The sequence below is a fragment of the Astatotilapia calliptera genome, chromosome 7 (genome assembly GCF_900246225.1).
Source record: "Astatotilapia calliptera chromosome 7, fAstCal1.2, whole genome shotgun sequence".
Taxonomy (NCBI): Eukaryota; Metazoa; Chordata; class Actinopteri; order Cichliformes; family Cichlidae; genus Astatotilapia; species Astatotilapia calliptera.
In genome coordinates, this window is record NC_039308.1 from 63,046,274 (window position 1) to 63,060,490 (window position 14,217).

A 14,217-nucleotide genomic window follows, 5' to 3' on the forward strand; every position below is an offset into this window, starting at 1 on the left:
TGAAAGGATAACACTTTTAAAAAAAGATTTATACATCAAGGTAAGTAACACTTAATTAAAATGAATGTCTTTTAAAGAAAACACATGATTCTCACATGCTGATTTGTCACTTTCAAAACACTAACTTTTCGAGAAAAAATGAAAGGAAAAATGAGCATATACTTTAGAGGATACAGTACACAATAATCCTTTGTTAATAACACTTTCACTGCTAGGTTTAAGGAGAGATCAACTGGCCTTACTTTGGGTACAGAAAAGTGCAGAATATGGGGAGGGGGAGGGGGGTAATTTTACAAAGATGTTTATTTCCACATATTTCTCTTAAGCTCATACTGATGTTGCAGGGCTGTCAGCTGTAGTAAAAAACAAAACAAAAAAACATTGGTGTTGATGTGGAGGAGTCACATCAGCCCACTAGTCATGCATGATAAATATACAAACTTTACAGCTATCCGTTTTGAATGAAACCCACTTCGTAATCATGAGCACAGTGCATTAGCAGCAAAGTCTTCAAATCAACAATCACAAGAAACAACAGCAAAAAGAATTCAGCAAGAAAACTTCTAATCAAAGAAAAGTGCTAACCTATTCAGAGGACCAAGTGAAACCACAGGACTCACTGTGGAGACCTCTGACAGCTCTCTCTGGTCCCTTTTATATGCGCACACAAAGCTTTGAACAACGGGCCGTTGACAGACTAAGGTAAACTGATGCGCCTGCTGGCCTGCCATCTGTGGGGGAACAGGGTGGTAGCTAACAGCTTCCCCTCTGTGTCATATTTCACCTTGTAATCTAATTCAAGCTACAATATCACCCAATAATAACCTTCGTCCTCAATGAAAAAGCTAAAAGCAATCCTGCACCAGTGGTGGTGGTGGTGGTGGTGGGGGAGATTTCTGTCACCTGTGAAACAACAACAGCTGGTTTGACACATGAGAAACCTCTAATGTTGACAAGTTCCACTCAGTCAAATGAGTTCAGTTTTGAATTATAATTTAAGCTTGGTTTCTGGAGCCCAAATCAAATAAAAGCAGATACTTTAGAGAAGAAACAGTTTGGCCAAGAAGAAATATTTCAAAAATAAATGCTCTGTACTGTAGGAACAACAGTCAGGAGGCTTTGTGTAGCAAAGGACAAAGAAGGAGGTGCCCACAGAAATTGCCCACATAGTAAGGATGAGTAAGACTGCTTGACTAAGTCCCTGCATGGTTTACTTGAGGCCACGTACTAGAGTCTGTGTTGGCTAGCATCTCTACTTGCACTCCACTTTCTTTTAAGACTGCTATCAAGCTTCGGTGGACGGCTTTTAGCACAAAGGCGGCCGATATTAATTGTTGACAGAACGTGCTCCATCGGTGATGAAAACAGGGAGAGAACTGCAGAGTCAGAGTCTGCAGTGCTGGGAGGACAAATTAAAACACGCAACAGAAGAAAAGTGGTCACACGACCAGACTGATGGAACATTTCTGACTGACAAAGCAGAAACATTGTGCTGACAAGCATAGTGACAGGCTGAAAGAATATTGAGGAACTTTCTGGCAAAGCAGTAGTCAAGAATAGCCACTTGTGCCAAGTGTCTTTCTTGGTCAAAGCAAAACTGCGATACTGATATTGATAAAAACCTTGATGACAGTCAACACCATTGTCTGCCTGCAGATCTGTCATGGTGGCTAAGGTGATGCCTAAACACCTTTTGAAGTGTTTGAATGTGTGTGGGGTTTTTTGTGGTATGTTTTGTTTTTGTGCGCATGTAGCTGCTGACAGCTGTTGGGGTCAATGACCCAGCAGAAGAAACCCATAACATGGGCTTGTATTTTTCCACGGTTGCTTCATAAACAATATATACACAGCATCACATCTGAGAGTTTCATTATTAAACTAGCCTAAAGTTCTTAACTGACAGTAGATCTGCAGTCTGTTACAAAGCTGCAGTTCTGAAGAGGCGATGGGCATGAAGATGGTTTTAAGAGCATTGTGATAATACAATAAAAATACCCAGTAGTGTGTGTACTTCATAGAAACTCTGTTGGTTCACAGCATTTCGGGCCTCGAGTTGGTTCTGATTTGCCACAAGAACACACAGATGTTTAAGCAACAGCTAAGAAAAAAAAAAAAAAAAAAAAAGCAGTGTACGCACTCTCACACATATGCAGACGCTCAAAAACACGTGCAAGTGTAGACATCTGAAGAAAAAGTTGCAGTGTAATTCTTAAATATTCAGTAAGACACTGAGTTTTAAAATAAAATAAAAATTGCAGGGGACAAAACAAACGAGAGGTGAGAAGCAGAAATATGTAAGAGATGAAAGACAAAATAGGAGCCAGCCTGTTAGGGATTAGCTGTGGCGGATTTTGCAGGATTAAAGCTGATGAAGTGTCCTGTGAGAGGGAATTATTGGGAATAATGGGATAACTGTTTCCTCACATGACATGCCAGTTCCCTTGTCTTCCCTATTTTTTTTCCCCATTTTGGTTTTTCAGTTTGTTTTGGCTGCCTTAAGGACAAAGCGCACACTTTTGTGCATGTATGCGTGCATTTCATTATAAGCGAGTGAGCCCTTTCCCAGGGCCCTGACAGACACACACAGAGTTGATAAACAAAAAGATTCCATCCTGTAACATAGCCCTTCTTTTCAGTCTTCATAACATTGCTATTAGGCCAAATAAGCGCATGTCAGCTGATCCATTCTAGCAATAAGATCCCCATGAACTTTTTCCAATAACTAACACAGCAGGAGCTGTGGGTGTCAGGTGTGTGTACGTGGTAACATCTGCACCTGCGTTTCTTAAAAAGCTGCTGGTGGGGAAAACAAATTCCTGGTGGACTTAACACCAAAAGGAGAAGCAGGTGCACACTACACAGCAAGTAATAATGTGTGCAGTAGTCTGCTGTGACTATGGTATTTAGTGTGTTCTCTTTGTGACAGCGGGACACTGACAGCAGTGTGAATCTCAGGAGAAAGCTAAACTTCTTCCCCATCCAACATAAATGTTCAGTCATGAAACTTACAGTACACACTGGTTTGTTGACACCCAAATTTCCCTCCCTGAATTTCAGCCTTATTGGTTTACTTTTTATCATTTTTTAAGCTGTGCATCTAGTTATTCGAGGACATCATGGAAGAAAAAAATACTTTAAAAAATACGTTGATGATGACTTATGAAAGTGTAGAGGGGCAGGATTGTTATAAATAATATCAAGGGGATGGCAGATAACGAAAACAGGTTTGGACAAGCTTTTAGAATAGCACCCTTAATTAAGGGGAACACAGAGCAACAGAGAATGGAAAAAATATGTATATGTCGGTATTAAAAAAAACTCTCCCTTTTTAACAACAACAAATAACAAACTAAATGTTAAATAGTAATGCTGGACAACATAAAGCATACGTCTGTGCTGGGAGTGTGAGGTGTGTGAAAGGACTGTGTGCCAAGCGAGGTAAAAATCAAATACATCAACGCACACAGACCCCATTGCTCTCCCATACACACTCCTTGAAGGTGCCCAGTGACATGCTTCCATTAGCCAGTTAAAAGTATGTAATACTCTCTACATAGCAGGTTAATATTACTGCACTTATCACCTTTGTAACTAGGTTGAAAGCCATTCTATCTTTAGAGGAGGCAGGTAGGACTGTTGTTGGGTGAGGCAGAAGATAATACTACTGTATCTTCTTGGTTAGAGGACACATGTGAGATTACAACGCTAATGGGGCAGAAGGGTGATGTAAAGGCTGTAGTGGCCCAGCGGTGTTTGAGCACCACACTGAGATGAAGGCTGGGGGCTGGGAACCTGGCAGTGAGATGTGTCCATAATCACATGGTTTGGAGACTGCTGCAACTCATGTTCTCTTCCTGGCCACCTCCACGTCCTGGCACTCAACAGCTGACAGTGCTATGAGCATCTGGGCAGCGTAGTAGGTGGCCATGATGATGGCTCGCGAATGGGGCACAGGGAAGCAGAACTTGTTGACTGCAATGGTGAGGTCAGAGACCATGAAGAGCACGGCACCCAGGCAGGCAGACAACTTGGTCCAGGTCCACAGGTCATTCGCCAGCTGCAAACCTGCGATGGCCCTCCAGCCCATGAAACCAATTAGGGCGATGTAGACGGCCACCAAATAGGTGAAGGGGCCAGAGAGGTAGGGGTACAGCAGGATATAGCACAGAAAGGATACAGCAGTGATCACCAGCCCAGCACGCACGTTAATGGGCTTCATCCCAAAAGCAGAAGAGTAGAGTATATGGGTAATGGCAAACATCAGAAGGCCTGTAGAATATTAAATAATACATGAAATCATAATAATTAGGTTTTAATACAAGTTGCTTCCATTGAGTTTTATTTAGTCTTTCTAATGGTTCTGATTAATGTTTTCAACGGGCTCAAAAGGCCAAGAAGCCAGGGGGAGTCAGGTGATAAAACAATTCCTGAACCAGGGGTTATGTCTGTTAATATTTGATGGCTGTTTACAGAGATGTTTTTAAATGGACACACCTAGACATTTATTGTTATATGGTTGAATTACATCTGATGAGATAATTGTTAAAATGCAGAGCTTTTCCTCACCATGGACAAAGTAGCCCTGCTCCTGCCAGATGAGAAAGGCATCACCCAGAGCAGAAAAGATTAGACCAGCCAAGATCTTGCGGGCACTGGAGTGAGCACAGAGAAAGGTGAAGCCATGAGCCAGCAAAAACACCCACAGGCAGAAGATGGGCAGGCATTTGATCAAGGCGCTGAACCAAGATGGGCTTGAGGTGGGCAGCCACAGGACAAAGTATACACAGGTTGCTTTGAAGAATGGCACCAATTTAGGGCCTTCACTCTTGACCTGAAAGTAAAATGAATAGTTACATTAATAACTGAAATATAGTTGCAAATACATGTGATGCTCTTATAATCATCGACTTAACCTCTTAAGCCCCAAGCCTACCTGATGTCCTGCCTTTTGCCCCCGTATCTGGGGGCGTTGGGGCTTACGAGGTTAAAATAGATGCATTTTCTGTTTGAGCTGCATAGTGTTATATTTGTGAATAAAGGAGGGAAAAAAACAAGTAGTGAGATTTAAAACTGCTGACTTTGTGTGGCCATTAGTTTCTTGCCGTCAGCCATACGTACACGTGTCACTGAAACCAAACTTTGTGGGAAAAGGCTGTCGAAGGAAATGAGAACGCTCCCAAACTGTGACTCCTAGTAACCTTTAAATTTCTCCTTTTTGCAACTAATTTTATTATTTTGTTTTTCTTTCTCGTCTGGTTTACCTTCTTCCTCGTATATGAAGTTACTGAGAACTGTGAAGTGTAATCATCACTCAAGTTCCTCTTTCCAACTGTGTTACCAGTCATATTTATTTTTGTCCAAATAGATGAGGCACACAACACGCATACAAATCCAGAGTATGAAAAAGTTTCACAAAACCCCTGGAATGATGAGCCACCGGTGATTCTGAGAATCACTTTTGAGGCAGGCCTGTGGGATCAAAAGGCAAAAGAAAAAAGAAAGTGGGTGAGGTGGAAGGGAAAGGCACTGAGTGTGGGTTCACTAGAGGTGAGATCGCTGGACGAGAGAAGAGTATATGAATAAGGCGGGAAGAAGAGGAGGAACAATGGGTCATAGTGCAGCAAGGAAAAGTTTAAAAAGACTGGGCAAGAACTGCTGGTTTGATGTCCCAAAGGGCTATTTTACAGCGTGTTTTTTTGCATCCTACCCTGATATATTCAGTGGTAAGCAAAATGATGTAAAAAAAACCAAAAAAAACCCCCCCAAAAAAAGCCCTGGCATGGTTGCAAAGTTCAAAAGAGAAAAAAAAGGAAAGAAAGGGCAACTAGGACAAAGAGAAAGGAAAATAAGAAGAAGCACAAATAAAGAAGCCTTAGGGGGAAAAAAAAAAAAAAAAAAACAAAAAAAAAAAAACAGTGAATGAGCTGGTGTACCACCATTCAGATGACAGCTGGATGTAGTAGCAGAGGAGGAGTAGGATAGAGACTGAAGGATCTTACAGTTTATTTCTGTGAAGGAAGGTAGAAAGGAACAGACCAGAAATGCACAATTCTTCAAAAAAGTAACAGATCAAATGACAGTACAGGATCAACTGAAGTGTTCAGTTTATTTTAATTCAATTTTAGTTGTATACTGCCAATTTGCAACAACAGTAGAATGAATGAGACTTATATAGCAAGGTAAACCCCTACAATATTAACTGGAAAACCCTAATGATCAGACGATTCTCTGTGCTGAAGCACGCGGAAACATGGAGAAGGAAGAAGGGGGTGAGGTTTAAGTGACTGAGTTTAGGTGACACCAAACCTACTCTAGAGTACCTGATAGACTACCAGCAGGAAAACAACAGGGATCTGACGCACAAGTTCATACAGTCATGACCATATTGAGCTAAAAGTAGGACAGCAAAATAACTATTGCCTGGGTTCTCCAGTATTAAAAGCAGGATGCTGAGAAGATCATTTGCATGTTCCCTGAAAGCATGCCAGACTAGGAAGGCACTTTGACCATTTTTCTAAATGTAATCAACAGTCTGCTTCAGGGAGGATGCAACAAACACATTACTTCCAAGGGCTTGTGTGGTGCAAGGACATCCATTGAGAACGAGACAATAGAGGAAAAAGGCAGTAATGTATCTGTCTAAATTTCCTGAATTATATGGTCTCCAGGAAAGCCCTTGCTTGGAAACAGGTTTCCATCAGGTAGATATGCCAGGAGTGTGTTTTAGCACTCAGTTAGCTATATGTTTATCCACTGCTTACATGTGTTATATGATCCTCCCAGGAGCTCTGCAGACCTACTAAAGCTTCATACACAACATTATTTGATATTGTTCCATAGTCACAATATAAGTTTTAGCTAATTATATATATATATCCTTAAGATGTGATTGCAGAGTGTATGAAGATACCTAGCACACGCACACAGAGCTTCTGGATACCTAGTGGTCTGCGTGCCAAGATTGGATATTTACTTTTAAACTCACCTCTTAAGCCGCTTCAGCATATGGATTACAATACTAAAATTACCCCTGATTATTACTTCAAATTCTTGCGTTATAAAGTACTTTTAGTTAGATGTATCCTGTAAAAATAAAAGTTGTTTCAGTCATTTTTCTTTGAATATTTAGGTTTCCTACCAAAATGGCAAAAAGAGAAGTAACAATACTTGCTCTGCCACTTTTTCACTCTGACAAGATTAAGATAAATTTCAGCAGTTTTGTTTTCTGCTTTCACAATACATTTAAGATTAATATCAGTCTCCTCTAGGTACAAGTGTAATGCTGTTTTCCACTGCCATCAAACCAGGGCTAGGTATATAATGGGAACTAATGCACTCCTTTCCATTATCCACTTTGCTGTACTTGTACAGTGAACCTATCTATCACATTAAGGCCACATAGGTGGCGAGGCAAGGAGACGGCCCTGGCAACACTCCCAGACTAACCGATATGAAAATTCTACTTAAAAAGCCAGGGTTGTCTTACTTTAGGACAGAGCACAAGAAAACACCACATGCCATATCTGTTACACTCCTGGGACTCAAGGATGACTTTAGGTATTCTCATTACACATATAGCAGTTAGTTCTTATTAAATAAGGTCCAGTGAAAACAGTTTACTATGCTCAATAAGGCAGTGTCAGTTTGATTTCTATCTACAGACAAGACTAATGATTGGTTTGGCACTTAAGAAAGGAAAGGAAGTTGGGAGGAAGTCAGTGACTCCTATAACCTTTAGTCTGTTCTATGCTGGGTTTGAGATATTTTTCAGTTTCGTTTTTTATTCTTTGCCATCCAATCATGGCATGTACACGCTAAACAAAATCCTTTAAGAAGGAGAAAGGCATAACTAAAATAGGATTTGAAACATTTATAACATAATCCTTTAAGTCTTCTAATACAATTAGGCTTCAATTTTGTTACAGTGTTCTATAAAAGAAGTTTCATTTTGCAGACTTAGATATGAATCCAGATTATGATAGTATCAGGAGTTCAAGTATTAATTTCTGTCATATCCTAAACAATTGCTGCTGTAATATTTCCCCACCCCCATTAAAATGTGATTGCACAAATTTTTCCATCAGGAAAGCATAATTGCTTGTGGGAATCCATAAACTGCTTTATACCAGTTTTAATGGGTTTCTTGCTCAGATGATCAGCATTGTTCTCCTGTTCAGTTTCTTGTACTTGACTGAAATTGGTGGAGTTATGTAGCACACTATCATCTCAACTGTAAACCAGTCCACTCTTATTCGTGGAGGCGTCAGTTTGTCTGTGGGAGCACTGAAGACAGGGACATTAGTGATGGCTGTTAGTCCTGTAATAGCCGGCTGTCGCCAGAAAAAAAAAAAAAAAAAAAAAAAAAGGAGAACATAATACCTCACTTAAGAAGCAAAGAAAATGAATCATTTCGTCATCATTTATCTGTCTAAATGATCACATTATAAATAAAGGATGTTTGCAAAAGTGCAGGACCATATAAAGCTGAACAGCTACACACACCTGCTCCTGTCCTCTGTTAAACAATAATACTGTTAATGATTGACTATATTTGCATGATTAGTCAATACACATCGACTGACCTTTAAAAGGCACCTCGTATCCTAAACCAAAGAAAAGACAATTTGTTCTTTCTTTTTTGTGTCCTTTTGAAGTACAGAAATATGGCGCCTCTAAAGTCTGCACAGCTGGCATGTGAGTCTTATGACAATGTTATTTCTACGAAGCATCACACAACTCTGTTTTTTCCATCTTTGAGCTGCTTTAGCTCAACAAAGATGACTTGAAGACATTTGGGGATGCAGACTAGAAAGGAATACAACCTTACTGCTGCACTGTATGACGTCTTGAGTTCCTGACGTAAGAGTAAAAACTTCAGTTTCTGATAAAAAAAAAAACAACAAAACAAAATCCCCCCCACTGTGGGCACTGGATGTGCTGATGCCTCTACAGATGATCAATATAGCCAAAAATAAGCAAATCAAGTTAAGGCAAGCAACGTGAGTCAAAGTCTTTGGGCAGTACAGATTGGTTTCAGACTGCATGTGCTCTGCCTGTTTGAATGGTTCCTTGACATATCTAGATTTAAAAATGTTCATAGAGTCCCTTATAAGGACAACATTCTGCTCACTGTTGTAAAACTGAGTGTAGTACTGTGTTTAAAAAAAAAAACATACCAAAAAAATCAAGCAGGAACTGTTGAACTGCATCTAAGTAAAACTGAATAATAGCAGCCTCCAGTGGGACAATAATCACGTTTACTTCTGAACAGGTACTGGCAATTATCAGACACTAACACACCAATATATTATAATTTTTCAGCATCAGAAAAACAACCCTGAATAAAAGCATACATCTTTTTCTCAGCAATGTTGGGACCCTAATAGAAATAAAGGAAAACCAGGACCTGCACAGTATCTTCATCACTAAGGAAACTAGTCTGTATGGCAGGCATTCCTCCACACAGGCTTACACACCCGGGTTTTCTACAGGCCAACTTACAATGAACCGTCCTTCATGGCCCCAGCAAAGGGGGTAAAATTTCATAGCAGCTCTGCTAGAGCAAGATGATGCTCCACCTGCTTAAATTATTCATGTAGTTATCAGCTTTTTTGTCAAAATGGACGATTTCCAGGTGAGGTCCATTATTGAGCCAATAGATACGCCAAACAATAAACTCTATATAAAGCACAGCTACAACAAGGGAGATGAAAAGAAAGCCAGAATCGACCACAGCTCGGCGCATGCGTTACTGGAGGGTAAGGAACGGGGGAAAAAAAAAAACACAAAAAAGGTCGTGGCATGACAGCTTTTTCTTTTTTGTCAGGGATAGCCTTTCGAAATTTGTGTATGTTCAATACCGAGAAGGAACAAGCGAGCAGCGTCGCTGCTGTGCCAAAAACGGGAAACGGCTAGACGGAAACAAGAAAGTTTCTGCCTTGTGTCTGCACAAACACATACAGAGGGACACTATTTAATGACGAGAAAATGAGATAGCTGCGTGAGTTACCGCGAGCACCTGAGCGAACGGTTTTTCATTTAGCAGACGCGCTTATTTACTGGCAATTAAATAATGAACCAGAGAGCATGCGCTGGCCTTCCGAGATAAAGTATGACAAGATATGAATAACAACGAAAATGCCCCAGTAAATGCTTGAATAGCAGCTCGAGGCAGTCGACAATGCACACATTAAGGATGTTATCTTCGGAAGTCTCGTTATTGTATCACTAGCTTAACTAGCCGCTGTTTATTCCTGAATGTTTTAAATGGCCATTTGAAACTGGTACTTACCACTGTTACTGGAGAAACCATTTCTCCCTCGGTGCTGCCCGTGCCGCTTAAAAAGGATACACTGATTCGTTTGAGTCTTCTTGTTTATGTTTTACTGAGGAAGGCGAGATGCCGATTGTTTTTGTCCTCGATCCTGTGGGCGGTCCGACATCAGAGAGGCAGTGACAGGCCTTTCAGTGTTGACCAATAGGTGCAGAGACTGGTCTTAGAGGGCGGGATTAGGCGTCAGGCGACGCCCTGATAGGAGGAGTCGGGGTTCCTTTTACATACCGGAGCAGATGGCCTTTATTTACATTCTACGGAAATGGAGCTTGATTTGTCGAGCTTGGTTTTTGATTGCACATTGACAGTTCAGCGTTAATTGATCATATTGAGCGTTAGAGATGAGAAAACATTACTGCTGTATGGATGATGAATTGAAAGCTATTAAGCTATTAATAACCACTTTTCTGCCGGAGCATTTTCAACTCTGACACCTTACGCTCCTCTTTTTTTTTGTTTTAATTCAAATTCAGTTTTATTTAGTGCCAAATCACAGAAACCGCTGCTTCAATTTGCTTTAAGGTCATTGTCTCCAAACCATACGCCATGACAGGCCTCACTACTTTCTTGTCAACCTTCACTGTTGCTGCTGTCCTACTGTCACAAACCACTCTTGTCACTCCTCCCCACCTGCTCCAACCTGTGTGCGCTCCCTTCTTCAACTTTCTTGTGCACTGTCAATTGCTTTTTATGGCTGACCCCAGGTATTTAAACTAGTCCACCTTCACTACTTCTACCCTCTTGCATTTACTGTAACACCTCTCTTTCTCTAATTCACACATGTATTCTGTTCCAACTTTCATTCTCTTTTCCCTGGAACATACCTCCACCTCTCCAGGATCTTGTCCACCTGCTCTCACTACAGATCACAATCTCACCCACACTTTGAAGTCATCTATCACCCCTACCACCTCACTACAGTCTGGCTTCATACATGTTCTCCACCACCTTCACAGGCATCTCTGCGACTACTTATGTGATACCAGTTTCTCATTTTCTCTAGCTCCACAAAGCTACAGTGCAGCTTCTGATCTTCTCTACACTTCTCTATCAACACCCTCAAAGCAAACATATTTTATTTATCTATCATTTTTTTTCTCCGCTTGAAGACATACTGCTACTCACCGATTGTCAACTCCCTTCTTAACCAAGCTTCCACAACCGTTTCCTAGCTAGCTAGCTGTCGTGGCTCATCAGCTTTATGCCTCTGTAGCAGGGGCGATTTTAGCCCATTTTGGGGGGTGCTTCAGCACCCCCAAAATGAATCAAAGCACCCCCAAAGATTTCTTACTTTTTTAAAAGATATTTGCTGTTTGTGGGACACACTACTAAAAATATAAAAAGCATACAGTACTTAATTGAGATGGAACATTTTAACAACAAAAGTATAGATAACCCCTCCCCCCTCCCAAAATGGTTTGTTCCAGCTCGGCTCTCCCCTGCTCTGGCTCTAGCGCCGTTGCTGTGCCAGAGCGATAGTGGCTGCAGCGGAGGGGAGGTGGAAGTTCCTTGCAGGACATATTAGCTGCATTTAACTTTCGGTTACTCTTTATATAGTTAGGTAGGGGTCAGGCCATGTTTCTTTTTAGCTGAAAAACATTACACCCAGGTAACCTGCAGTGTTGAAAACTTGTTTTCCAATGATGTTTGCTACCCTACAAACCGTCCTCCTCTGTAGTAACATCAGCGATATTTGACTGTCCTGTTGATCTCATTGAAATGTATATAGCCTATTTAAAATCTAAAACTTAACATTGTCCGTAGCCTGCCGTTGTTACCACTGTTGCTACAACTGTTTGAAATGTAATGAGAGAAACTGTTTTTTTTGTCATATGTGTATGTACCGATATTGAACCCTAACTGAAAACCTAACTAGCTAACTGACTAGTTAGTACCTTGGGTAATGTTGGATCAGTGTTTCAATATTTATATCCTTTATTAGATGTACATGTGGTTTGGTTATTTGCCTTTTGGTTGAAAGTACACTGAGAGAGGACTTTTTTATTAGTGATCTTAATAGTATTTTTTTTTATCTAATTGAATACAATCTATTTGTGTATGATTGTCAGTCCAAAGAGGGAGAGAGGAAAGAGGGGAGCATGAGGAGAAAGTACAAGGTCAGGAAGAACCAGGTAAGAAAACAGACAGGGAGTACTAACAGGCAAAACAAAAACTGTTAAACTGGCAAAGAAAAAAAACCCCAATTAATTTTACTCATACAATCTGGAAGTTGTGTTCTCTCTAGATTAAAGCTGCTATACAGAATCTGCAAAACAAACTGGGTTGTCAGCCCTGGCACTGCATTACCATATTGAGCTTCAGTCAGAGGAAGTCACGGTTGCCAAAGACTTTTTGAAGCTCAAGAGTGAGGCTGGTGCCATTCCAGATATGTTAACATTGTACAATCTTCTGGATAATCAGATCTTCCCCACACTGAAAACTGTTATTCAGGTTGCCCTAACAAACCCAGTTAGCAGCTGTGGTTGTGAGAGGTCTTTTAGTGTCTTGAGTCAGCTCCATACCTGGCTGAGAAGGACCATGGGTCAAAGCTGACTCCAGCACCTGGCTGTGATGTCAGTTGAGAAAGAGATGCTTGAGAGACTTGACCACCAAAATGTGATAGACAGATTTGCCAACCTCAAGGTGAGGCGACATAGGTTAAAAGAAAAGAAAAAATCTGCAGAGCCATAGTAGTATCTGCAGTAAAGATCTTTTCATACATTATACCATAGGCCAAGGTGTCTCAATTTTCCTAATTTTTTAATAATATTTTGTACATTTCAAGGACTCTTTTATTTTTGGAGTGTATTTTTTATGTATCTGTATTATATTATACATACACTTTAAAAGTGAATCTCTGTCCAAAAAATGCACTCAGTTTACTTTTTACTCACTATGAGCATCATTTTCATCATCAGTTTTTTTTAAAATTCCAATCCATTCTTCTTTAGCAGCATATTAATAACCTTTATCAGATTTGATGGTTTTGTTACAGACTTGTCAAAAAAGTGTTTTGCTTTTCTTTCACAAATGTGGGGATTAAATTGTGTTAAAATGTACAAAACAGTGATGTCATGTTTTGTGACGAGGACCCAGGCACAGAGAGACTTGATGAATTTAAGAATCTTATGATTTAATAACGAAATTTGCAGACTTGCACAGAGAGGGTAAAATTATGATGACTGATAATGGAGATGAAGACAACAGACGATGAGGACAGGGAGGAACAGGGGTTTAAATGCACCAAGGAGACAGTCAGAGGGAATTTGGGACAACTGGAGACATTTAGGGATGCAGGGACTAAAAGAGACAAGGAAGAAGTCTCATCGTGATGAGTAAAGTTTACCTTGCCTGGATGGGCAGCTCTCTGGGTGCTCAGCACCCCCAAAGCTCTGATCCTTGAATCGCCCCTGCTCTGTAGTAACGACACCTCTGTACGTACGTCACACTCTTGTTTTTGAAAAACAGTACCAATACACTTCTTCTCCATAGGCATCCACTCACTCTCCAAGATTGTTGTATTATCTTTTGTAAGCCTGTCCTCTTTTATTACATGATTTTTATTGTAAATATTTCCAACACTGGAAACAAGTTGTAGCATCTCTTATTTATTTATTTGACGAGGAAAGAAAAGACACGTGGAAACAGCTCTGTTGATACCTCGCATCAAATTTCTAGTGTTCTAGATTTCCACAGTAGTGGCGACACCATGTGGTCTGCAGCTGTCAAAACGTGTTCTGGACGGACATTGCGTAAGGAAACTATGGGGCCGAAAACGGAAGTGCTCCTCATACATGTATCCGGCAAGTGTATGGAGGAACTTCTGGAAGTCCCGTTATGCGAACAGACAGTCGGTTCCTTTATCCACGATCAAGATGGATCAC

At 40.6% G+C, this 14,217-nt stretch overlaps 1 protein-coding gene across 6 annotated transcripts; it reads right to left on the reverse strand.

Moving 5' to 3' along the window:
• Positions 1–100: 100 nt before the first annotated feature.
• On the reverse strand, positions 101–11,516 carry tmem86a (transmembrane protein 86A). 6 transcript variants are annotated; one of them, XM_026176463.1, is made up of 4 exons: positions 11,459–11,516; positions 10,292–10,528; positions 4,567–4,831; positions 101–4,269 (listed from the first exon to the last, which is right to left on the reverse strand). In XM_026176463.1, the coding sequence occupies exons 2-4, from the start codon at positions 10,310–10,312 to the stop codon at positions 3,842–3,844; spliced, it is 714 nt and encodes a 237-aa protein (XP_026032248.1). In that variant the 5' UTR covers positions 10,313–10,528; positions 11,459–11,516; the 3' UTR covers positions 101–3,841. The 6 variants fall into 6 exon arrangements, with proteins under 6 accessions (XP_026032248.1, XP_026032245.1, XP_026032249.1 ...); XM_026176460.1 differs by having other exon boundaries at positions 10,292–10,587; positions 11,459–11,501; XM_026176464.1 differs by having other exon boundaries at positions 10,292–10,424; positions 11,459–11,500.
• Between the last annotated feature and the right edge of the window lie 2,701 nt (positions 11,517–14,217).